The sequence below is a fragment of the Hemitrygon akajei genome, chromosome 4, assembly GCF_048418815.1.
Source record: "Hemitrygon akajei chromosome 4, sHemAka1.3, whole genome shotgun sequence".
Classification (NCBI taxonomy): domain Eukaryota; kingdom Metazoa; phylum Chordata; class Chondrichthyes; order Myliobatiformes; family Dasyatidae; genus Hemitrygon; species Hemitrygon akajei.
In genome coordinates this window covers 153,266,460-153,292,697 of record NC_133127.1, presented here as the reverse complement: position 1 = coordinate 153,292,697, position 26,238 = coordinate 153,266,460, and the positions used below count along the sequence as shown (strand labels likewise).

The 26,238-nt window shown below is 39.0% G+C and overlaps 1 protein-coding gene across 1 annotated transcript in view; it reads right to left on the bottom strand.

Moving 5' to 3' along the window:
- Positions 1-26,238, bottom strand: part of atm (ATM serine/threonine kinase) — a 183,165-nt gene that overhangs the window by 75,677 nt on the left and 81,250 nt on the right. The window contains exons 35-47 of the mRNA XM_073043637.1: positions 23,137-23,287; positions 21,680-21,856; positions 17,791-17,965; positions 15,436-15,523; positions 14,907-15,065; positions 13,423-13,531; positions 7,963-8,051; positions 5,651-5,753; positions 3,984-4,132; positions 2,583-2,687; positions 2,237-2,356; positions 1,370-1,604; positions 969-1,121 (exon numbers count right to left, since the gene is read on the bottom strand). Coding sequence (XP_072899738.1) covers positions 969-1,121; positions 1,370-1,604; positions 2,237-2,356; positions 2,583-2,687; positions 3,984-4,132; positions 5,651-5,753; positions 7,963-8,051; positions 13,423-13,531; positions 14,907-15,065; positions 15,436-15,523; positions 17,791-17,965; positions 21,680-21,856; positions 23,137-23,287 — 1,813 coding nt within the window. The remainder of the gene's footprint in view (positions 1-968; positions 1,122-1,369; positions 1,605-2,236; positions 2,357-2,582; positions 2,688-3,983; positions 4,133-5,650; positions 5,754-7,962; positions 8,052-13,422; positions 13,532-14,906; positions 15,066-15,435; positions 15,524-17,790; positions 17,966-21,679; positions 21,857-23,136; positions 23,288-26,238) is intronic.

Genomic DNA, 26,238 nt, shown 5'->3' with positions numbered 1-26,238 from the left:
GTATTCAGTCTTTTTCCCAGAGTAGGGGTAGCAAGAGCTAGAGGGTATCGACATTTATGGTGAGAGGGGGAAATTTAAGAGGAACTTGAAGGGCAACTCTTTTACACAAAGGGTGGTATCTACATGGAATCAGCTGCCATTGTTGAGCTGGTTTATTGGAGTGGTACATGAATTGAAAGGGTTTAGATGCTAATAAGTCATTATTAAGATCGTAAGACATTGGAGCAGAATTAGGCCATTTGGCCCATCGAGTCTGCTCCGCCATTCAATCATGACTGATCCTTTTTCCCCTCTCCTCAGCCTTCTCCCATAACCTTTGATGCCATGTCCAATCAAGAACATAACAGTCTCTGCCCAATCATATACCCAATGACCTGGCCTCTGCAGCTGCCTGTGCTAACATTTTCCACAAATTTTAAATAAACACCCTCTATTCTGAGGCTGTGCCCTCTTGTCCTAATCTCCCCCACCATGGGAAACATCCTTTCCATATCTACTCTGTCTAGGCCTTTCAACATTTGAAAGGTTTCTTTGAGATCCCCCTTCATCCTTCTAAATTCCATCAAGTACATACCCAGAGCAATCAAACGTTCCTTGTATAATAACCCTTTCATTCACGGAATCATCCTTGTGAACCTGCTCTGAACTCTCTCCAATGCCAGCATATCCTTTCTTAGACGAGGAGCCCAAAATTGCTCACAATACTCAAAGTGGGGCCCCACCAGTGCTTTATAAAGCCTCAGCATCACATCCCTGCTCTTGTATACTAGACCTCTTGAAATAAATGCTAATGTTGCATTTGCCTTTCTCAACACTGACTCATCTCATATTAAGTTAACTTAAGGGGAGTGGTAGGGATTAATATTTAATACATATTTAGGTCAACATCATCTTCATTCATTTTTACCAGTTCCAGTTAAAACATTCTGAAACCTTTTCGTTAGATAATTTCAGACTAAAGAACATACCTCTAGCTTGTCAATCATCTGTTTGAGAATATCAAGTGAAAGACTCTGTTCCTGTTTATCCCAAAAGACTTGAGCCTCTTCTAACTGCCACGTAGAAACACCAAACCCAACTGGATTGTGTTGCTTGATTTGGAAGATGGCCTTCTCTGCCAGCTGTAAACAAGTTTTATTAATTGGATAAATGGAAATATTTAGTGTAACACAATTTTAAAGACAGCTTGATTTTAATAGAAAAACACTTTACTTCATACTATTCTCTTGTTACAATGATATAATTCAGAAATATGCACATAAATCACAATGCTTTCAATTTAAAAAGACAGTCCACCTATTATCATCTTAACAGTTTAACAATTTGTATTGCTTAATGCCACTAAAAATAACTTCAAATTATGCTGAACCTGGGAATTTTTTGCTGCTCGTGCTAATTTTGCCATTTCAAGCAAATACTCAGTCAGAGCATCTTTAATGAGGTTCTTCCTCTGACCATCCACTTCTTTTGTAATAAGCAGTTCTTGAATGACAGTCCTCATGGTTAGGATAGGCTCCTGGAAGGTAAAGTCACTGTCCTTGAGAAGCAGAAGTTGTTGTTGCCATTTTTTGTGCACCTTATTCAATGCATCATCTGGGTCAGATCTGAAAATGAAGCAATTATCATTTATGAAAATAAAGATAAAAGAGAGACTGCGGATGTCAGAAATCTGGGGCAACACCCAAAATGCTGGTTGGCAACATCGATAAAGGGAAATGGGTAGCTGGTGTTTTAGACTGAGACCCTTCTTCAGGACTGGAAAGAGGGAGAACAACAGTATCAAAGAGTAGAGGAGGGTTGGAGCAGGAGTTGGTGGGTGAATTTAGATGAGGGGGAGAATAGGCAGGTGGCAGGGGAGTAGCGGAAATGTGTTTTCTGGTCCTGAAGATGGCCATTTCCCTACACAGAAGCTGTCTGACTCACTGAGCTCTTCTACGTATGAAAACAAAAAGATTCTGAATATTATTTTCACCAGTTCAGAAAACATTATTTCCTTTTGCTCTTTTTTGATGAATTTCCTCTGTATCCTTTCCATTAATATGTTGACTCCTTGTTGAACTGTGGTTTAACAGACATTATACTCTCTGTAGCTAAGGAACCATTACATTAAAACCCCAATGATAAGTGAGGTTCTTTAACTCTGGCGAATACAGCTAGGACTTACTGCTTCCTAAAGAATAAATATCATTCTCAGTATAAATGATAAAAAAAGGATTAAGAAAAAATGGTTAGTTACCTGCATAGTCTCTGTCCAATGGTTTCCAGTTCTTCAAGTATTTGCAATCTACATAGTGTGGGGTACAGAGAGTAAACAGATTCTAGGCTTCCTCTACATAATTCTTCAACTTCTTTTATCCTATTGGCATAAAGTTGGTATTCAAAGTCATTAATTCCAATATTTACTTGGCAGCCTTGAACCACAATTAACACATAAAAGAAAGCTGAGAGGAGTAGTTGTAGTAGAATTCAGTAACAGTCAAGTTTTGCACGACTTCTAACGACAAGGAAAATAAAAACTTGCTTCAGTATGCCAATAGTAGATAAAAAACTTGGGGGAAAAAACCATCTGATTGAAAGATTACCTGGCAGCCTTCAAAACCTCGAGGAACGAAGAAAACTCTTGATCTTTCAAAGATTGCAAAGCATGGTACACGGATTCATGATACCCAAATCCTGAAGTCCCGCCTCTGGAAAATAAATAAATTAGGAAGAGAAAGGAAAAATAGAGGAACACCAAAGTACGAAAAATAAAGTAGAAAATGTAGCATAATATTTGTCTTCCAAACAGCTTGCTATTACTTGTTAATTTTTGTCATTTGTGCACAGGGACTCCTAAATTTGAATGAACATCAACATTTACTTAACCCTTCTTACAACACAATCTTCTTATTGGATAGTTTCATGCTTATCTAAATTGTACTCCATCAGTATCCTTCCTGTTTAACCCATAAGATAGTCTTTGCTGCTTCCATCTCGTTTTAAATCATCGCAGACATTTGACTTTTGACTCCTTAATTATTTGCTTGATACAACTTGCAAAGAGCTGAGGTGTACACATGAACTCTCAGGTAGTTCATAACTACATCCTGCTATTGTAAATATACCCAGTTTATTTTTCTTTCTGTATTTTGTTTGTGAACCAATCCTATGAAACCTAATCTATGTAGCAACATTGTGCATGCCACCTTTGGAACTCCTTGTGGAAATCCAAATATATTTAGAGATACAGTGTGGAACAGACTCTTCTGGCCTGCTGAGCCGCGCTGTCCAACAACCCATCGATTTAACCCAAGCCAAGTCACAAAACTATTTACAATGACGAATTAACCTACTAACTGGTACATCTTTGGACTATGGGAGGAAACTGGAGCACCAGGAGGAAAGCTTCTCGCATACAGGAAGAACATACAAAGTTATTTACAGAGGATGGCAGAATTGAACTCCAAACTCTGATGCACTGGACTGTAATAACATTGTGCTAACTGCTACGCCGCTGTGTCATCCCAATATACTGGATCAAAAATACAATTCTGTCTACTTGTGAGAAATGGCAACTATCAATGGTTTTGTCACTGGTAAAAGCCATAAGATTTGGTCTGAAGACCAAGTTTAAATTACAAATTCTGACAATAGCTATACCATTCTATATCAAGTACTGGAAGGTATTTCCAATCATCTCTTTTTAATGCACTTTTAATTGCTGTAATATAAGTTGATGAAATTCAGAACCTAACAAACACAATGTAACGGGTTTTTGTTTGAGTGATAACTGACTTAATTAAAGTGAATTATGTATGCATTTTGTAATTAAAAGTGAATTTGGTGGTTACCAAATAATTTTAGAAGGGTTTTGGCTGGTTTGAAGTCTAAAATCTATATTTACCACAGAAAATGATGATTAAGGCACAATTTTAATAAACCAAACATTTTACATAAAGAAGAGCATAATTCAGTTTATTTGTAGCAGGAAACTTTGCATTTACTTGCTTGGAGGGATATGATCCCACTGCATATTTCTCCAAGCTGCCTGGAAACGAATTTCCTGCAATTCTTCACACCATTCTGTGTTTTCAACTTCAAGTCCCTTTAGATACGTAGTCAGTATATGGCATAGTCCAAAGTTCTGCAAAGCCTAAAATAAACAAACACAGATTCATAATTTTAATAACTCTTGAACATTTTAAACAGAAATATATGAGATATGAGAAGAAAAGCAGACCTCCTGTCAACACCATATTCATCCACCTGCATGTGATCCATATCCCTCCATTCCCTCACTGTCTAAATAATGCTTCTTAAATGTTACTTTGGATCTGCCTCCAGCACTTCTCTAGTGGCATGTTCCAGGCATCTACCTCTCCTAATTTTCACTTTCAGTGAGCCTTGGACCTACATCAGACTTAATCAGCCCATCTACATTGTTGTCTAATTTATCACAAACAACACAGGTCCCAGCACTGATTCTTGCAGAGCACCACTAGTCAGAGACCTCGAGTCAGAATAATATCCCTCTGCCACTTCCAGCTGTCTTCAAAGGCCAAGCACAACCTGGTGATGTAGGATTCTCAAAATCTCATCTAATAGATGAAGAATATCAGAATGCCAGGATATTTCTTCTTTTCCAGAGATTTGAACACTAAAACCTAGACTGACACTCAAATAGAGTCTTACACTGGAGATGTTACTTTCTGGATGAGAAGATAAATCAAAGCATTTTCTTTGCATTCTTAACACCCTTTAGCAGGGTAATTACCTCCAAAGGCATGACCAATGTTTTTTTAATTTAAAAATTCAGCACTATAACAGGCCCTTCCAGACCAACAAACCTATGCTGGCCAATTACATCCATGAGACCAATTAACCATACTAACCCATGTTTTTGGCAGGTGGAAGGAAACTGGAACACCTGGAGGAAATCGACAACAGTGGAACTGAACCCGGGCCGCTGGTGCTGTAATAGTGTTACACTTAAGGCTTCTCTACTGTGCCAATCCTTTCTCTTTTTCTATTGATATAGCTTTCACTTTTTATGGCAGCTTTTTAAGTGTGCTGCCACCCACTCGCTAGTCTGTAACCCTCAAACAGACCAAGCAGTGACCACGCTTAGATGAGAAAGTCACATTGGAGAAGGGGTAAAAGTGTATAATGTTATCTTAATCTACAATCTCTTGCTAAAACAGATTAAATGGTTGTCACGAACCAGTGCATAAATTGGGTGCTGTTTTCACCACTGTGATTACATTTTAAAAACTAAAGTGGTTTGATTATTCTGAGAATAAAGAAGACTCTATGTAAATGCTCACCTTTCTTTTCTCATCTTTTTTCTAACTCTCAGAGTGAGGACTTTAATCTTTTGTTGCTGATGAGGAGAAAATTGAACGAGTAACTAGTCTGAAAGTGTTTTGTTTTAGTTTGGTAATGATTATTGAATAAATTATTATGAAATTATTCAAAATGTGAAAGCTATACCCAATATCACAGAATGGATGGTCTTAGAAATGTTCCCTAAAATTTTCTGCGGGTTTTCTGAATGAAAAACCTGCAGGTAAATTTATGACTTTTCATATTCTGAGCCAAGCAGTTATCATGGTTACAGTAATGTAGTGCATGTTTAGCACTAATGTTAAGACCCATATGAAATGAACACTACCTGGACAATACCAGCTTGACGTGTAGAGACAGGAAGGTTCTTTTCAATGTCATATGTTACAAGAGCCTTATCCCACAGCACTTCATGCTCATATGTTCGAACTCTGTTACATTGAAGAGCAAAATATTAAGTTAATAATGTGAATAGCAAACAAAGTAGGATTACTTTCTTCTGAAATTAGTTGTGATAAATTGTCTACTGCATGTTGCTTGTAACTAGTTTCTCCATTACTCAGCACTAATGCATATACAATTAAGACAATGCTATTCTCATAGTTTTATAAATCCATTTCAATCTTCCTGTTTTTCTCCAACTATATATCTATTTTCCATTATTCCACTGTATAGAGTTCCTCTACAACCACCTCTAAGTAATGTTTTTATCATCTCCTCTGCTGGTCTTGTGATTTAATTTATTTTATTATTCCCCCTCTCCCTCCAATTAATTCAATGAAAAAACAATTAAAATCTTGAAGATTCCCATCAAGTCACCTATAACAGTGAAATTAGCTTCTACACACAAACATACATAATACATAACATTAAGAAATGCTAAGTTGTAGCATTCATTGTAAATATAAGAAATTCCTTGTTCCATTACTGGAGATCAAGCGTAACTCATCAACAGGTTAGCATGGTACACAAAGGAATGAATGATAAAGCTGCAGAAAGTGTTTCTTCAGGCTTATGAAAAAGTTTGAAGCTGACGGTTCTGTTATCCCCTTAGGCTATATGCTCTGATCAGCAATGCTAAAAGCAATAGGTTAAAGATCTACAATATTGGCTCCAGCCTTAAATTAGGTGTCATAATATATGACCCTGACAATCACTGTTCTTGGAATATGGATATACAATGTCTTGGATATTGAATATATATCATGACCAGGCCTTTCTAAAATTACTGCTACAACCACTTTGATCACACTGAATAGTTAAATATGCCTGGTGGATCTAATTAACAATGGTAGTGAGAAGGCTTTGTAAACCACTCAACATTATCAGCAACACTTCCTTCTTTTGCTGCATTACTTCTGCCAAGTTTATTTTAGTCAGTACATTGTAATAAATATTTGAACCTTTTAATGGAATACTGTATGTTTTAGGTGAAAGCTGGAAGGTTGATTTAGTAAGACGGCCTGCCTCAAATCATATGTAGCAACACACGATCTTTTGAATTGAAGCATGCAACAATTAGGAAGTTTTGTTGACAACAAGCTCAGTTGTGATTAGGATATCCAGTGCACAACTGCATTCAAAGGACATTGCTGTAACCCTGTAATTTCCACCAGTGTGAAATACAAGAAAGGCTATTTACCAATCAAATTAACATTGCTGAAGATTTATATCTATAATCCAGTATTAAGCAATTTCATGCCTTTACCTCCACTTCCCTCTCAGTTCTGATGCAGGATCCTGACACAAAACATAGACTTGCACCTTTTGCCTCCATAGATGCTGCTAGATCCACTGAGTTCTACAACATACTGTTTTTTTGCTTCAGATTCCAATATCTGCCTCCTTTGTCCCATCCTCTCTTTCCAAACTTTCATGTAATATATACTTCTTATACTTACCTCAGACTATCAACTATTTTCATTTTTCACCTCAATGCTACACTGTAAAAAAAAATGGCTAGAGTACTGGCTGATTTTCAGATGGTGCTTTGGATTAGTGTGGATAGCCTGCCTGACAGATGGTGAAACGTATGTCTAGAAATTCAATCACACGGTGCTCTTTCATTCAGCGTTATTCAAGTTAAAAAATGCCTCCCAAGAAAACACAATAATAATTTTTGTGAAGATTCACATCGATGCAGAAATTTGATAAGGTACACCCTGGTTTTTTGGCCTTGGTTCCCCCCCCCCCCATACCTTTGACATGATTTCTACATAAGGTGAACTTGGTTCATTCACTATCTTACGCTCCTTTTGGATCACTGCAGGGAAACTGGGGCATCTAGTCCTGTCATGGTCCAAGTAGTACAGCATTATGCTTAGGTACACAACTTACCTACCTTCATCCTTGGACCTATAACACATTGTAATCATAGTCAGTACACGGTAGTTCAACACCTGTGCTCTGATGGCCCTCAACCTTAGGCTTCTGGCAGTCAACTTATTGATGCCAAATCAAACAAACAACAGGCAGCTATGGCTAAGTGAAGTTTTGCTGATTGTAACTGCTGCATACAAGTAGCACAACCTAGTGAGAGTGGTAAGAGTGCTAAACAATCAAGAGAAATGGGAGAGTGAATATAAAATGTAACAAAATCAGTTATTCATAGTAAGTAATATCAAGTAAATCAGATTTTACCTAGCAAGTGGGTGTAACATCTTCCCTCCACCACAACCATACAAACTATCAGGTTCTCCGATACTTCTGTAGACCTCAATTAGCAACTCCTGTTGGAAAACATAATAGTTTCACCATGAACAGTATCTTTAAGCTCTTACTTTCTCTGATGCAGTGATGCGACTTCCTGAAGTGTTTTGACCTTTCAGCGAATGCCTTTATTTTCCTTTGTTTATTTAAAGGTTCAGAAAGTTAAAAGACTACCTGACTGAAGTGTTACCTAATGGTACGCCCTAGTGCTGAAGCCTCAGAATCAGTTATATTATCACTGATTTATATATGATGTGAGATTTAATTTTTGTGGCAGCAGTACAGTTCAAGTCGTCCCACCGCTGCCTGTGAGGAGTTTGTATGTTCTCGCCATGACTGCGTGAGTGTTCTCCCACAGTCCTAAAACGTACTGTTTGGTAGGTTAATTGGTCGTTGTAAATTGTCAACTGATTAGGCTAGGACTAAATTGGGGGATTGCTAGGCAACGCAGCTTCAAGGGCTGGAAGGGTTATACTGTGCTGTGTCTCAATAAACAAAATTACTGTAAAATATAAACTAAATAAATCATGCAAAAATAAGAGGAATAACGAGGTAGCATTTTGCGTTTTTTATTTATTTCCAGCGTCTGCAGATTTACTCGTGTTGCCTTAGTGTTCAATACATCTTGGTAATGGGAAGGACTGCTCCAAAACTGTGAAGGGGAACAAAGAACCAGGAGAATCAGGTTGGAAGCAATGGGAGGAAGAGCTGGAGAGTTTCAGGGAGGCATAGGGAGAAATCAAGAAGCAGATACATATTGATCATTGGATTTTAGTTACATGTACAAGGTGCAACGATCAGTCAAACATAATTCTCGCTGTAGTCATGATAGGTTTAGATTAATGGGATACAATAACTGTGACAAGGGATTGTGAATTCTTGTTTACGTATTTGCATTCACTCAATCACGGCATTACTGCATCTGTCACTGTTTTGAAGAAGCGAGTGAAAGAGCAACATCTTGCAGGGCAGGAGTTTTATTTTTAAACAGAAGGGAGGTGTAAGCGGAGTGTTCATTGTGAAGAAGGGAGCTGTTGTGATAAGGGATTCATTAGGCAGGGGAACAGAAAGTGAGTTCTATGGATGAGAATGAGAATTCCTGAATCATTTGTTGCCTTCCGGGTGGGTGCCAGGGTCAGGACCACCTCAGATTCAGTCCACAGCATTCTTAAAAGGGAGGATAAGCGTTAAGCATCTTAAATGGATGGTTATGGCGTGTATGGGCCAAATAGAGGCAGCAAGGCCTGGGCCGGAGAGCGGGGAACATGCTAATATTTAGCCGTTGCTGAGGTAGACTTGAAGGTAGATCTGAGGTGAGGCAGAATTGGGGCCCAGGCCTGAGAATGAGCAATGAGCTGATGTTTGACTAATTTAAGTGCCTTGCCAGATTGGAAAGGTTGAGCATGGGTTGAATTGAGGTTGTGGGACCCGAGTCCAATTTAAGCACTGGGCCAGACTGAAAGGGCCAGGGTATTGGAGCCGGAGGCAAGGGACCGGCTGGTGTTCAGCTCGCTGCTCTGTGAGTTATACTCAACTCTGCGCTGAACTGAGGGTGTGGCCTGCAATTAATGGGCTCCTGAACTAGCTGCAGAGATGACCAGCTTCATGGCCGCGAACTCACTTTCAGGAACTTTAGTTGTGACTATTATTTGCTTATTTTCTATTGTTTGCATGATTTGGTCTTCTTTGGCACATTGGGTGTTTACTGGTCTTTTTTTAATTGGCTGTATTGATTTTTTTTGATTTATGGCTGCCTGTAAGGAGACAAATCTCAAGGCTGTATATATTATACATACTTTGATGATTAACTCTGAGCAGTGGTCCTGGTTCTGTTGGTACCAATGACATGGGTAGGATGGGTAAAAAGGTCCAGCAAAATGAGTTCAGAGAATTAGCTGCTAAGTTAAAGGTCAGGAACTCCAGGGTTGGGATCTCAAGACTGCTACCCTTTCCATGTGGTAATGAAGCCAGAAATAGGAAGATCATACAGTTTAACTCATGGCTAAGGAGTTGGTACAGGGGGGAGGGTTTTGGATTTTTGGATCATGGGCTCTCTTCTAGGGAGGTGGGATCTGTACAGAAGGGATGGTTTTCATCTGAACTGGAGGAGAACTAATATCCTACTGGGAAGGATTACTGTTGCTGCATGAGGGGTGGAGGTTTAAACTAGACTTGCAGGCAGGTGGAAACCAAAGAGCCAGAACAGACAGTGGAGAAGTTGTGGAGACAGATGTTGTTAAGCCTACCTACAAGGTCAGCAATCAAATGGTTGAGCATGGTGGGACTAATGTTCTGAGCTGCGTATATTTCGATGCAAGGAGTACTGTAGGGAAGGCGGTTTGAACTTAGGGCACGGATCAGCATGTGGAATAACATTGTAGCTATTAGTGAAACTTGGTTGTAGGAGGGGCAGGACTGTCAGATCAATGTTCCGTTGTTTTAGACATGAAAGTGTAGGAGGGATTAAAGGGCGAAGGGTGGCATTACCAGTAACAGAAAATGTCATGGCAGTCCTCAGAACAGACAGCAGAACTCATTTATTATGGCTATATGGGTGGAACTGAAAAATAAGAAAGAGATGACCACATTAATGGGATTATATTATAGATAACTCAACAGTCCATGGGATTTAGAAGAGCAAATTGGTAGAGAGATCGCAGACTGTTGCAAGAAACACAAGGCTGTAATAGTAGGGTGCTTTTCCTTCCACATAATGATAAGGATTTCCATATTATAAAAGGGCTGGACGACAAAAAACTTGTCAAATATGTTCAGGGAAATTTCCTTAATCAGTATATCGAAGTCCCAACTAGAGAGAGTGCAATACTAGATTTTTTATTAGGGAATGAGACAGGGCAGGTCACTGAGGTTTATGTAGAGGAACAATTTGCATCTAGTGATCATAATGTCATTAGTTTCTAGGTAATTATGGAAAAGGACTGGCCTGGTCCTCAGGTTGAGATTCTAGAATTGGAGAAAGGCCAATGTTGATGGTAACAGAAAGATCTCTAGTAAGTGTGGCAACACATACAAAATGCTGGTGGAACGCAGCAGGCCAGGCAGCATCTATAGGGAGAAGCACTGTCGACGTTTCGGACCGAGACCCTTCGTCAGAACTAACGAAGGGTCTTGGCCCGAAACGTCGACAGTGCTTCTCCCTGTAGATGCTGCCAGGCCTGCTGCGTTCCGCCAGCATTTTGTGTGGGTTGCTTGAATTTCCAACATCTGCAGATTTCCTTGTGTTTGTCTGGTAAGTGTGGATTGGGATAGACTGTTTTCTGGCAAAGGTGTCCTTGGTAAATGGAAGGCCTTCAAAAGTGAAATTTTGCGAGTACAAACCTTGGACATGCCTGTCAGAATAACAGGTAAAGATAACAGTTTTAGGGAACTTTGGTTTTCAAGAGATATTGAGGCCCTGGTTAAGAAAAGTAAGTTGATGCATAACAAGTATACACAGGCAGGGAACAGGTAAGATACTTGAAGAGTATGAGAATTGCAAGAGAACACTTAAGAAGGAAATCAGAAGGGCTGAAAGAAGACATGAGGTTGCTCTAGTGAATAAGGTGAAGGAGACTCCTGAGAGCTTCTACAGATATATTAAGAGCAAAAGGATAGAAAGGTCAAAATTGGTCCTCTGGAAGATCTGAGTGGTAATCTATGGGCAGAGCTGAAAGAAATGGAGGAGATTTTAAATTGATTTTTTTGTATCTGTATTTACTCTGGAAACAGACCAGAATCTACAGAAATGAGGTCAAACAGCACTGACTTCATGGATCCCATACAGAATACAGAGGAAAAGGTGTTTGCTGTCTTGAGGCAAATTAGGGTGAATAAATTCCTAGGGCCTGACAAGCTGTTCCCTCGGACTTTGTGGGAGGTCAGTGCAGAAACTGCAGGGGCCCTAGCAGAGATATTTAAAACACCTTAAACATAAGTGAGGATTGAAGGATAGCTAATGTTGTTCTGTTGTTAAGAAAGGCTCTAAGAATAAGCCAGGAAATGATAGTTTGATGAGCCTGACATCAGTTGTGGGAAAGTCATTGGAAAGTATTCTTAGGGACAAGATAATTAAGTATTTGGATAGACAGGGATTGATTAGGGTTAGTCAATGATGCTTTGTGCATCATAAGTCGTACCACAGAATCTAATAGAGTTTTTCAAAAAAGTTGTCAAGAAGGTCTAGTCATTTGCCATTCATGATGAGGTAGTAAACTGGATTAGACATTGGCTTTGTAGAAAAAGCCAGAGAGTGGTAGTAGATGGTTGCCTCTCTAACTGTACTAGTGGTGTGCTGTAGGGATTGGTGCTGAGTCCATTGTTGTTTGTCATCTACAGTATTGATGATCTGGATGATAATGTGGTAAACTATACGAGCAAATTTACAGATGACACCAAGATAAGGGATGCAGTAGACAAGGAGGAAGGCTATCAAAGCTTGCAGCGAGATCTGGATGAGCTGGAAAAATGGGCTGAAAAATGGCAGATGGAATTTAATGCAGACAAGTGTGAGTGTTGCACTTTGGGAGGACAAATCAGGGTAGGACCTACATGTTAAATGTTAGGGCACTAAGGAGTGGAGTAGAGCAGAGGGATCATGGAATACAGATCCATTAATCCTTGCAGATAGTGTCACAGGTAGAAAGGGTAGTAAAGAGATCTCTTAGCATATTGGCCTTCATAAATCAATATATTGAGTACACGAGCTGGGATGTAAGGTTGAAAATGTAAAAGCAATTGGTGAGGCCTAATTTGGAGTATTGCGTGCAGTTTTGGTAACCTATACACAGGAAAGAAGTAAATAAGATTGAAAGAGTGCAGAGAAAATTTACAAGGATGTTGCCAGGACTTGAGGATCTTAGTTATAGGGGAAGAATGAATAGGTTAGGACTTTATTTCCTAGAACTTAGAAGGTTGCAGGGAGGTTTGATAAGAGTATATGAAATTATGAGGAGTATAGATAGGGTAAATGCAAGCAAGCTTTTTCCACTGAGGTTGAACTAGAGGTCATAATTAAGGATGAAAGGTAAAATGATTAAGGGGAACATGAGGGCGGAATTTCTTCACCTAGACGGTGGTGAGGGTGTGGTCGAGCTGCCAACACAAGTGGTGGATATGGGGTTGATTTCAACATTTAAAAGAAATTTGGAAAGGTACATGGATGGGAGGGATATGAGGGGCTATGGTCCGCGTGCAGGTCGATGGGACTAGGTAGATTAATGGTTCAGCACAGTCTAGATAGGCCAAAGGGCCTGTTTCTGTGTTGCAGTGTTCCATGACTCAAATCAATCTATTATTCATAGATTCCACTGCTACAGTGGAAAATGAAATATAGGTGATGAAGTTCCTGCTGGAAAATTTTCTGCAGAAAAGAGGGAAGGGCCATTTATGTACCTGTAAACCGATCCCCGTTTCTTCTCTGCTTTTGCTGCTCAAGCTGGAGACCGTTAGCTCTTGGCTGCATTCATCAAACTTTAAGCTGCGAGCTGCTCTGTAAGAAGCCCTAAATACCATAAATAGTTCTTTAAACATACATTGTGTTACCATAGCATCTTTTACCATTATCTTTAATTGGGTGCATACCATTTGAGCAAACTTTGAATTTAGAGAAATCAAGCATAAAAAATGATAAGGAATGATATGTAAGGTAAATGTTATTATGGCTTTATATCTGGGCTAAGACTGTTTCATTCTGACACTGCAATCTTAACTATAAATGACCTGTGATTTGTCTGTTACTTACATTTCCCTTAAATTACTACCCAAAGCCATCAACCATATTCTATCCTCCTCACGATAGTTCTGCTCTGAACATAATTTATCTCTTTGTAAATACTACCTCGTGCCACACTACTCCCACCAACCACTCTTTCCACACTGGAAACACAAGAGTTCCCTGTTTCTCCGCTGTAGCATTCTGTTATAGATGATCCCACCTGACTACAACCAGCCACTGGGTGAATTTTGAAAAACAACACTTGGGGAATTTCCATTCTTATGTTTCTTTTCCAGAATTACTTGATATCACAGTTAGAAAGCACACCTTGAGGCAAATACCAGCTTAAACCCGTGATCTGCTTCATTTTCACTTTGGCCATTGACTTTACATAGAACAGTACAGCACAGGAACAAGCCTTTTAGCCCACAAAGTTGTGCCAAACCAATTAAATTAAATGGCTATCTAATCTCTTCTGCCTACACAACATCCATTTTCCTCACATTCATGTGTCTATCTAAACGTCTCTTAAAAGTCTCTAATGTACATGCCCCTACCACCACCCAGGCACCCACTACTCTCCGTATAAAAAAAGCCAGCCCCTCACATCTTTAAAATTACCCTGTCACCTGAAATGCATGCCCTCTGGCATTAGACATTTCAACCCTAGCAAAAAGGTACTGTCTGTCTCCTCTATCTATGTCTCTCTGCCTTACATTCAGTTAACAAGCTGAATAAAATTGCCTGCTTCTGCACTTTTAAATTCTCCCTTAGTTGTTGACAAAGAGAACAAAGAAGACCAAACTGATTCAGTAATCATTTGTTCAGAATCTTAAACTATTATCCTTTAATTGTCTACTGTACAGTGTATAGCAGGATAATTGCATTAGCATCAGTTATCCACTTGTGGCTCTGAGACCATACACTCAGAAGGGAATCCAGATGAATTTAAATAGATGCCAAATCAAAACAGAAAGCTGCCAATCAAAATATCTATATTTGTTTCAAACAACATCGATTGAGCGAAGCCTTTGCACACTACGGTAAAGTTTAAGATGGTGTTATTTTATATTTAAGATAAATTGTTACTTTTGACATGGACACAGCATAGTTCATACTAATTAATGACTTTGTATTACTTTCTACAACTTAAAACCAGTACCGTTTCAACTCTTCTTCTTCAGATCTGATTTTATCTGCATAGATTTCTGCATAAAGCAAGGCTGTAAAATGAGCTGCACATGACTGGGCTGTCAAAGCAACCTCCAGGTAATTCAGATCTAGCCAGAAGTTGTCATCCCAAACAGTGCTCAGCTGATGTCTAGAATAAGAAAACATCAAATGAATAAAACAGCTTCTCATGAAGTCTTCATATCAAACATTTAAAATAAAACTAACTCAATTAGGTTGTTATTAACTCAGAGAATGTGATGGCATTGATGGCAACATCAAATCAAAATCACTGTGATTTGACATTGTGGTAATTCATTCCAGTAACAATCTGAGAAATCAATTCAGTTTAATACTTCTGCCACAGCCATTCATTGAATCTCGTAAGGAACTGGATTTCTTATAAGTTACAGCGTTTTTGCTGATGAACTTCTCTTCTTCAGATGGAGAATGACCTGTTGTGTCATTTTAGTATTTCCTGCTTCCTAAGTTAAAAGAACGTGAACTAATTTTGTTGAGACCTTTTTTGCTTGCGTAAGTAATCGACCACCGCCAGCATTGTGCGCCGAGAGGCTTTATCCATATATCCCTGGGGAAGGCTGTCTGTTTCTAAAAAAGTAATAAAACAGGTTAAGCAAATAGAAATATAGAAAAGCCTAATATAAGTTGCAACACCTTTCACAACAAATGGATTGTACTCACAGCAGTTTACAGCCATTTAGAAATATTATTATCAGATATATCTGGTGATAATGACAGGGCCAAGCCACAAACATTTGAAGGCAATGAAGACCCCAACATCTAAATAGCTTATGGTGCTTTAGCCACAATTGAAAGGGAAAGATAAGTGTTAAATGACTACCTCTACTGTATTCTCCCTGCAGGAACTTCAACAGCTGGAGTCACCATGAAGTACAAATTTGGTGGAGCAGAGGGATAGGTATTACATCAATATACAAGGCAGAATATTCACAATAGAAATGTAAAAAGACTGAGGATTTTATAAACTATATTTTTGTATATTTAATCAGAAAGGACTGCTTTTAGAGGAATAGTTACTTTGTTGATGACTTAATAAGTGGTCTTGAAAATAATACTGTAAGTGCGAAAGTAAAGGGAACATTTCTGTTTTGAGGTAACTGTTGAGGTGGACCATTGCATCACCTTTAGGAAATGTATCTTTCCTGGCAAAATAATGCAAGATGTGAAGCCAAGGAGAGAAGTTCTACATCCTTTAACATAGAGGCAGCAGTTTCTTCTTATGCAGTCCTGGAGATCAAGGATCACTTGCTTCCACAAACTTGTGGTTTCTGAAGTAATTGAGTAGGCTAATATGAGAACTATACATTCTCCCACAGGTGAGCTAACATATACCTGATGACATACATGGACAACATGTGTGATGTTGTGCTCCTTCTGCCAATTACAATTCTGGACTTGGAATACCCAGTAGACAGCAGTGATACAGGCTTTTCCTTGAAGAAAACTTTGAGCAGGCTCAAGATGAACTTTTTGCATGAAAGTCTGCAATGGATTGGTTGCTTAGCTTTATGTTAAGAAGAAGAAAAAGATGCTTCGCAGGTATAGGTAGGCAGGAACAAATGAGGTACTTGAGGAGTACAAGAAATGGAAGAGAACATTTAAGAAGTAAATCTGGAGGGCTAAAAGATCTGAGATTGCTCTAGCAGACTAAGTGATGGAGAATCCCAAAGGCTTCTACAGGTACAGTATAACAAGTTTCTGAATGGGAGGTTGGTCAAGAATGTTCGGTCACATGGCATTCAAGATAAGGCAGTAAAAAGGATTAGACATTGGCTTCGCAGGAGAAGCCAGAGAGTGGTGGTAGATGGCTGTCTGTCTGACTGGAGGTCTAAGACTACTGGTGTGCTGCAGGGATCGGTGCTAGGTCCATTGCTGTTTGTCATCTGTATCAATGACCTGGATGATAATGTAGTAAAATGGATCAACAAATTTGCGGATTTTGCACCAAGATTGGGGGTGTAGTGGATTGCAAGGAAGTTTGCAGTGGGATCTGGACCAGCTGGAAAAATGGGCTGATAAATGACAGATGGAATTTAATGCAGGCAAGTGTGAGGTGTTGCACTTTGGAAGGACAAACTAGGGTTGAACTTACATGGTGAGCAGTAGGGCACCAAGGAGTGTGCCAGAACAGAGGGAATTGGGAATACAGATCCATAATTCTTTGAAAGTTGTGTCACAGGGTAGATAAGGTCATAAAGGTTTGGCACATTGGCCTTCATAAATCGAAGTATTGAGTACAGGAGTTGGGTTGCTATGTTGAAATTGCATAAGAGATTGGTGAGGCCTAATATAGAGTATTGTGGGCAGTTTTGGTCACCTATAGTACCTATAGGAATGAAGTCAGTAAGAATGAAAGAGTGCTGACAAAATTTATAAGAATATTACCAGGATTTGAGGACCTGAGTTATAGGGAAAGGTTGAACAGTTTGGGATTTTATTCCTTAAAGTGTAGGAAACTGAGGGGAGATTTGATAGAGATTTTCAAAATCATCGAGTTATAGATAGGATAAATGCAAGCAGGATTTTTCCACTGAGGTTGTGTGACACTAGACATTTAAAAGAAATTTGAAATAAGTAAATGGATTGGAGGGATATACAAGGTTATGACTTGGGGGCAGCTTGATGGGACTAGGTAGATTAAGAATTCAGCATGGACTAAAAGGGCCTGCTTATGTTCTGTAGTTTTCTTTGACTCAAAATAACAAGGGGGCTGGCATTATTAGTTAATTATCCAACGTTTCCTACAGGCATCAGTTTACTTTCTAAAATATTTTAAACTGATTCAAGTATTATTGAAATACCTTTTGTAGCAAACTCATCCCAAATCTATTTACCTGAGTCCATAGCTGGTGTAGTGGATCGGCTAGAGGTTGATCCTGTTCTACAGCACATACTAAAGAAACTTTGAATGTGGTTAGATAACAACTCCTGCCAGCAATTATTATCACCAGGAAGGAGAATGTCATGGATCAAGTATGGTAGGACCATCTGGCAAAAGTCAGCTTTCACCTGAGGAAATAAGTTAACAACCATTAACAAAATCAAATTCAAAATTTTAATCTATGAAGCATAAATCTGCAGACAATGTTTTAAAAGTTCAGAACTCAGTGCTAACTGTAACTTTCAAAATATTAGTTTTCAAATAGTAAACTGCAATTTCTTGGTTTTGCTAAATCTATAATAAATATAGAACAAAGTACAGGTTTTGTTAATTAAGTCACTGAGCAGCAGTGAAATAACTAATTCCAAAAAAACTGGGTATACATTTGGTAACTGGGGCACTTAGAGCTCCTCAGTAGAACAGTCATGATATTAGAGTTGTGAGTTTTGGGTCAGTACAGTCGGCCCTCCTTATCCACGGGGGACTGGTTCTGGGACCACCCCCCCCCCCCCCCCCCCCACCGATACCAAAAAACGTAGATATTCAAGTCGGTGGAACTTAGGACCTGGCGGAGCTTGGGACCTGCCGCCCGCAGTGTTTCTGTTCCGGAAAAGGATCTCGATTGAAAATAAAGTAGAAATAATAAAGCGAGCGGAAAGAGGTGAAGCACTATCGGTCATTGGAAAAGCGTCAGACTACAGTCAGTCAACGATCAGAACAATTCTAAAGGATAAAGTGACAGTGAGGACTGCCGAGCGCATCACTGGAGCCTCCCTGCCCTCTATTGTGGACCTGTACTCTTCCAGGTTGAAGAAGAGGGTGGGGAACATCATAAAGGACTCCTCCCATCCTGCGCACGGACTGTTTGATCTGCTTCCGTCTGGTAGGCGCTTCAGATCCCTCCAGACTAAGACTAATAGGCACTGGAGAAGTTTTTTCCCTACTGCGGTCACTTTGCTGAACAGTTAACTGCCGGTTAACTGTCGGCTAACTATTACTTGGATTGCACTACCTGTATGTATAATTTATATTTTCATTTATATTTATCATTATTATTGTTATGAGCAGAGAGACAACATCTGCCGGAAGTAAATTCCTTGTATGTGCATAGGTACTTGGCGATTAAAGTCTGATTCTGATTCTGATTCTGATGTGAAGGCCCTGCCCTGATGAAAGCTACAATTATTACTAAGCAACGCAGTGGTTTAATTATTGAAATACATATGTTTCTTAAGTGTTTTATATGCATACAAAGTTAAAATATATACTACATACTAAGACAAATGTTCGATTAACTGACGCTAAATAATACCGGATATATCTGTTCCGACTTAGAGAACTTGCGGTTTTTTTGATTCCCAATCCGCAGTAACCTATGCACATCCTCCCGTATACTTTAAATCATCTCTAGATTACTTATAATATCAAATACAATGTAAATGCTAAGTAAACAATTGTTATACTGTATTGTTTAGGGAATAATGACAAGAAAAAAAAGTCTGTACATGCTCAAACAACAAGTGCTGGAGAGAGAACTTCCGGGTTTTCCCGATCTCCAGTTGGTTGAATCCGCGCATGCGAAACCTGCGGATAAGGAGGGCCGACTGTATTGAAGTTCCAAAACAACACTGATTAATGTACATAAATACTGAATAATCTGTTTAGAGCGCAGACTACTCAGGCTGAACAGAAAACAATATTAGTTGAGTTTTCTCAGAATTATGGTTTACTAATTTTGTTACTGCCACTATCTTGCTTCTTAATCACTTCAGAATTATGTAATGGCAATAATATACAAAACAGCACTGTGATTTAAGAATGTCAGCTACTTCTCTCAGAAGTGAGGAACCACTGTTATATAAAAGCACAAGTACACTGAATATCCTTATTGCAATGGTCTCTTGTTGATATTTATTAAAGGTTCAAAGGTTCATTTTATTATCAAATTATGCAGAATATAACTCTGAAATTTGTCACTTCTCCAGGTAGCCATAGATTACAGAAAACCATATAAGTAGTTGTAAGAAAGACATCAATCCCCCTCCTGGACAAAAAGATAAAGAAAAAGAAACAAAAACTCGCAAACCCCAAACCCCCACCAACCCCTCCCTCAAACAGAAACTAACAGATCACCAATCCGCAACAAGAAAGAATGGGCGAGAACATGAAAAAAATAACACATAGTATTGACAGAAGCCAATATTAACTTTGAACTACAGTTCAATCAATAAATCTCAGAATTTTGATAACATCTCTGAGAGCATCACAACCCAGCGGCCCCTCCGAGGGTAGTGAGTCAAAACCAGCGGCCCCTCCAAGGGCAGCGACTCAAACCAGTGGCCTGACAATGGCTACTCAAACTAGCGGTCTCTCCGATGGCAGCACTCAAACCAGCAGCCCCTCCTGTCACACTCCTTGCTCAGTCAGCCAGTCGCTCTCTCTGGACTGCGACCGCCGTGGCCCCGACCTTGTCCTCTCACCCCAGCCACGACCAACCACACTGACCAAGGCAGCTGGTGGGCGGGAGGCTGTCTAATGAGGCAATGAAACCCTCAAAACTGCTTCAGTACCCTGAGTCTAAGCACCCTGCACTTCAAGACAAACCCGTAGAGTTTTTTGAGTGGAAAAAAGCGGGACAGAAGCTAAGTGCTGAGAGCCACATAAACTAAATTGTGTAATAGACTGGATATAAGGAACCTGCGTCGAGTATCGCTGTATTCTGGTTGTGATTAACAACACCCCCCCCCGTCGGCTGGTCCGCAAGAATACTGTCAATATTAAACCGGTCTGCGATGCAAAAAAGGGTGGGGACCCCTGGTGTTCATACATCATTTCTACTTCTGGGTTGTGGGGTTTTACTTCCGGTCTTTTCTGCCCCGGTGCGCATGCGTGTAACTAATTGATTTGGGGTCGATCTCGCCTTTCACTAAGGCCAAGGTAGGGGATCTTGGGCTTAAAAAGGTTGGCGACCACTAGTCTATGGGGTCAAGGTGCCACAATTTACAAGCCTGGCTCAAATACTTAGTTTAAACAAGACATCCTTCTACTGACCACAGACCTAGACCAGAAAAGCATGTATCTCAGAGTTCACTTCTCCATCAGGAGTCTCTTTGAGAAAAATGAACTGTGAAGTTGTCTATCAGTGTCTTATGAAAAGAGTATGTCAATTCGTTGAATATCTTGCTGGTGAGTATAACTAGCTTAATCAGAGAAATGACTTGGAGGAAGACTGAGGAACTAAACCAACTGATGAAGGGTCTCGGCCCGAAACGTTGACTGCTCATTTCAATGGATGCTGCCCGACCTGCTGAGTTCATCCAGCTTGTTTGTACGTCTTGATCCGACCACAGCATCTGCAGTATACTTTGTGTAAACCAACTTGCTGCTCTCATCAGTATGTTTTAGTGAGCTGGTTATTTGAACTGAGATAAACTCTCCTGATTACCTAAATTCTCAGGAAGTTCATCAGCATTAATGGTTGAATCAGAAACAGACACAAATAAAATCTTTATTACCAAAAGATGCATGGTCTCATGTCAATCTGATCGGTGATTAACCGGGCATCCTTTTCTGGTGATCTAATTGGTATATTTTGTGAATAAACCTACTGACCAATGCCCCTATTAATCACTTTTGCCAGCATTTCTTCGACCTCAGCCTTAAAGGTAGCTGTTTGCCCAGAAGCTAATAAACTGAGGGTGGCAAAACAACAAGGGTGTCTCATTCATATTAACTGAGTTATAAAATCATCTTTTGCTTATTATTCCACTAATTATGCATTGATGAAAATTAAATATACATTTCACACAAAGGCACAAAATAATCACCAAGATTCAGATTACCTCACACAGTGGCTTTATTAACTGAAGAACTTCACTTTTCACACCTCCACTGTCTAATAGTGCGCAGGTCAGTGTTTTTACCCATGTGTCATGGTTTGCGCCCTGAGGTATCCATAAACAGCCATCATCAAGCTTTTCAGAAGGACTGGATCTGCTATCTGCCGGCAACCCAGAAGCCTATGTCAACAAATGATAAGATTTACAAAATGGTTTATAAACCATTAATTCAAAAAACTACCAGTTTATATTCAACCATTTTATGCAGAAGTTGAAATTTGAAATGATTCACACAATCATTTTATAGATTTTGTAAGAAAAGTATCACGAATGTTTGCTTTGGAACAGGTTATACTTGAGTTAAAATTACTGTAGGCTGTTACATTATGGCAACAAGCAGCCTTCCACTACTTTACTCATGATCAATATTTAAGATGTGAAAACAAGTTTCAATTGGTTTTCAAAGAAGACAATGGTACATTAGCAAAATGCAACAAGGATTAATTAGAAGACATCCCTATCTATAATTTTAGTCTAGTTCTCTTTCTCTCTCGTTTTCCCCCCTCACTATAATCTCCCCCCAGCCCTACCTTTCTTTCTCTTTTATTTCCCATAATTCTTCACCTTCCCCCAGCCCATTTCTCTTCAGCCTATCACTTCCCAGCTCTCTACTTCATCCCTCCCCCCAGTTCTTATCCCCCCTCGACCATCCCATGTTACTTCACTCCTGATGAAGGGTTTTGGCCCGAAACGTCGTCACTACCTCCTCCCATAGATGCTGTCTGGCCTGCTGAGTTCTGCCAGCATTTTGTGTTTTTATTTATTTCCAGCATCTGCAGATTCACTCGTGTTGACAAAATATATTTTTTAAGTTTATGAGAACCTATATGGAAAAACACCAAAATGCTGCAAAAGGATCGTGGGAGTTCTATAGTAGGATATTGAGAACAAAATTTGCATGATAAATTGGCATAAGAACCTCACAGATCATTACTGGAATAATACGAGCATCTTAAGTGCCCTTTTAAAGAAGGGATATTGGTACCATAGAAAAGGTGCACTACAGAACCAATGGCTAATGCTTGATGTAGTGGATAAAGTTATTTTTAAAAAAACTTTCTGTTTAGAGAGTATTCAAAACTGAAAAAAAATCCTTTCATCCTTTACAATTGTTTAAAAGGAAAACTGAGAAAGGAGAATTTAATCTTAGGTTAGTACTAGAGTCACAAAGGAAGACTAGACATTTTTAACACATGAAAAAGATTAATACAAAATAACTATTGAAAACAATTCAATCAGAAAATTATAGACAATTTGATGCAGGCTATGGGAAAACCAATAAAATGATACTAAAAAAAGCTTGGTGGTGGAGCTGTCATCAGTTTATCAGATAACATTTTGCTTCAGATCAGATCATTGTTCTGCTTTTACTAACATATATGAAGCTGAATGATAATTACCTTCTTTCTGGGTGTTCGGAATGGTTGCAAATACATTAGCATGGGATCTGGACCACTGGGATTTTTCTTACTCAACTCCCAGAACTGGTAGCCTGCTTGAGTAGCGAGTATATGCTTTGCACATTTAGCAGCTGCATAGCGAACATCAATACTGGCAGAAAAGAACAGGAAGGCATATAATGTGAAAGCAGTCATTACATCCTTAGACATAATATAAAATGCATTTAAGTAACCTGGATTTCTTTTCCCTTACTCAGTGCCTAAACTAATAGCTCCTGAGAAAGTACTCATGACCTTCTTTTGATGGAACTGCAATGTATTTTGGACATTTTATCACTCACTCGGAACTGGATGGCTGGCAAGTTTAGACCGGCATTGCTCTGAGCTGACTGTCCCTCCAATTCCCTTTGCCTGCAAGAATTATGCTTTAAATTGGCAACAGACCAAGTGCAGAAAGAAAAATCTAAATTTGCTTCCATGGTACAGAACATTGGTGTTTGATTCTAAAGTTCTACAGAATGATATTTAAGTAGCTCCTCAGATTGGTGAGGAAGATCACTTAAGGTTCACAAATTATCGAGTTTTGGTTGAAAGGAGAATAAAAACATAAAAGGCTAGACTCTGTTCTGTCTAATCCCTCCTAAATGGCAAGGTTGAAATTCCAAAGTGATGCACAATGTGAATTAAAACCATTTTGCTTCAGCACGTTGAATCACATATTAACTTAATGTCTCATTAGTCATTAGTCAGGCAATATTTTTAAAAAGGAAGCCTAGTTTTAAAGAGATTAAGCTAACCAAATCATCCTCAGTATGCCAAAATAAATTAATGTTGTGCAATTTTTTTCTCTCTATAAATATAGGTAATTAGCAAATGCCACAATAAGCTGGAAATCTCTGTGAAGTGAGGAGGCTTTGTCATTGACACGAATCAAAGCTATGACAAATATTTCACCACCACGAAATCTCAGAGCAAACCCACATTTAGAGAACAAATTGGATTTTTTTACCAAGTCTTTAAAAAATTCCAAACTTCAGTGAATTTCATTTTCTGCTTTAGAGTAGAATGCATATTGATCCCTTAATAACCTTAACCAACATGAAACTATGGCCAACTAAAGACCGCATTCTTTGAGTATGTAACACAGAATTACTTTCCAGTCAAGCTGCTGTTGGTTTTCAAAAGTTATATTATTCATTTAGGGCCTTAAGCAAAAGATGCAATGCTATTATGTTTCGTCCTTTACCAATATGGTAGATGACATTTTAATAATTGTGTGCTAGAGAATTAGGGCATCACTAAAAGCTAACTAAATAAGAGTTCCAGATGATTATTTCTAACACTGGGTGAATAGTTACAACAGAAAATCCACAATGGAAAATCAAGACTTTGCCTTGGAAGTAAAATTACATATACATGGATTCACACTATAAATTGTTAAATAGAATCAGATAGATAGATAGATAGATAGATACTTTATTCATCCCCATGGGGAAATTCAACTTTTTTTTCCAATGTCCCATACACTTGTTGTAGCAAAACTAATTACATACAATATTTAGTCAGTAAAAAAATATGATATGCATCTAAATCACCATCTCAAAAAGCATTAATAATAGCTTTTAAAAAGTTCTTAAGTCCTGGCGGTAGAATTGTAAAGCCTAATGGCATTGGGGAGTATTGACCTCTTCATCCTGTCTGAGGAGCATTGCATCGATAGTAACCTGTCACTGAAACTGCTTCTCTGTCTCTGGATGGTGCTATGTAGAGAATGTTCAGAGTTATCCATAATTGACCGTCCATAAGTGCCATCGTAACATGCCCACAACTCACCACCCTAACCGTAACCCTATGCAACTGGATCCTTGACTTCCTCATGGGGAGACCACAGTCAGTGCAGATTGGAAATAACATCTCCTCACTGACAATCAATACTGCTGCACCTCAAGGATGTGTGTTAAGCCCACTGCTCTACTTTCTCTACATCCATGACTGTGTGGTTAGGCACAACTCAAACACTATAAATTTGCTGGTGACACAACTGTTAGCAGAATTTCATATGGTAACAAGAAAGCATACAGGAGTGAGATGGATCAGCTGTTTGAGTGTTATCACAACAACAACCTTGCACTCAATGTCAGGCCAAGGAATTGATTGTGAATTTCGGGAAGGGGAAGTCGAGGGAACACACCAATCCTCATTGGAGGATCAGCAGTGGAAAGGGTGATCTGATCTGTGTCAACATCTCTGAAGATCTACCCTGGGCCCAAAATACCGATACAATTACAAAGAAGGCATGACAACGGCTATACTTTAGTAAGAATTTGAGAAGACTTGGTATGTCACCAAAAACTGTTGCAAATTTCTACAAATGTATTGTGAAGAGCATTTTAACTAGTTGCATCAACTTTTGATATGGAGGAGCCACTGCACAGGATCAGAAGAAATTGCAAATTCAGCCAGCTCCATCATGGGCACTAGCCTCTGCAGCATTGAGGACATCTTTAAAAGGTGTTGCCTCAGAAGGCAGCATCGGTCATTAAGGACCTTCATCACTCTGGACATGCCTTCTTTTCATTGTTATCATCAAGGAGGAGGTACAGGAGCCTGAAGACACACACTCAACACTTTAGGAACATCTTCTTCTCCTCCACCATTAGATCCCTGAGTGTACAATGAATCCATGTACTCTATCTCATTTTTTTTTGCTCTCTTTTTGCACTTCATATTTAACTTTGTACACATATTTCTAGTTTATATATTTTTTTTATCATGTATTGCAATGTATCACGACATATGCCACTGATATTAAACCTGATTCTATTTCTGTATCTGTATGTCTTTTTGGAATATTGGAGGATACCCATGTGGTCATGACAAATAAAATTAACTGTTAAAGATCTTAAATCTTTAAAGCTATTCTATGCCTCTTGCTGATATGATTCTACAGAACGGTATAAAATTTTAGTAATATTCTGCACAATAAAGACAATAATCCATAAAAATTCAGTAAAATAGTTATTGCATGTTTTGCAGGCTATAAAGCAAATAGCTTAGAGATCTGCAAGAGCAACACAAATGCTGGAGGAACTCAACAAGTCA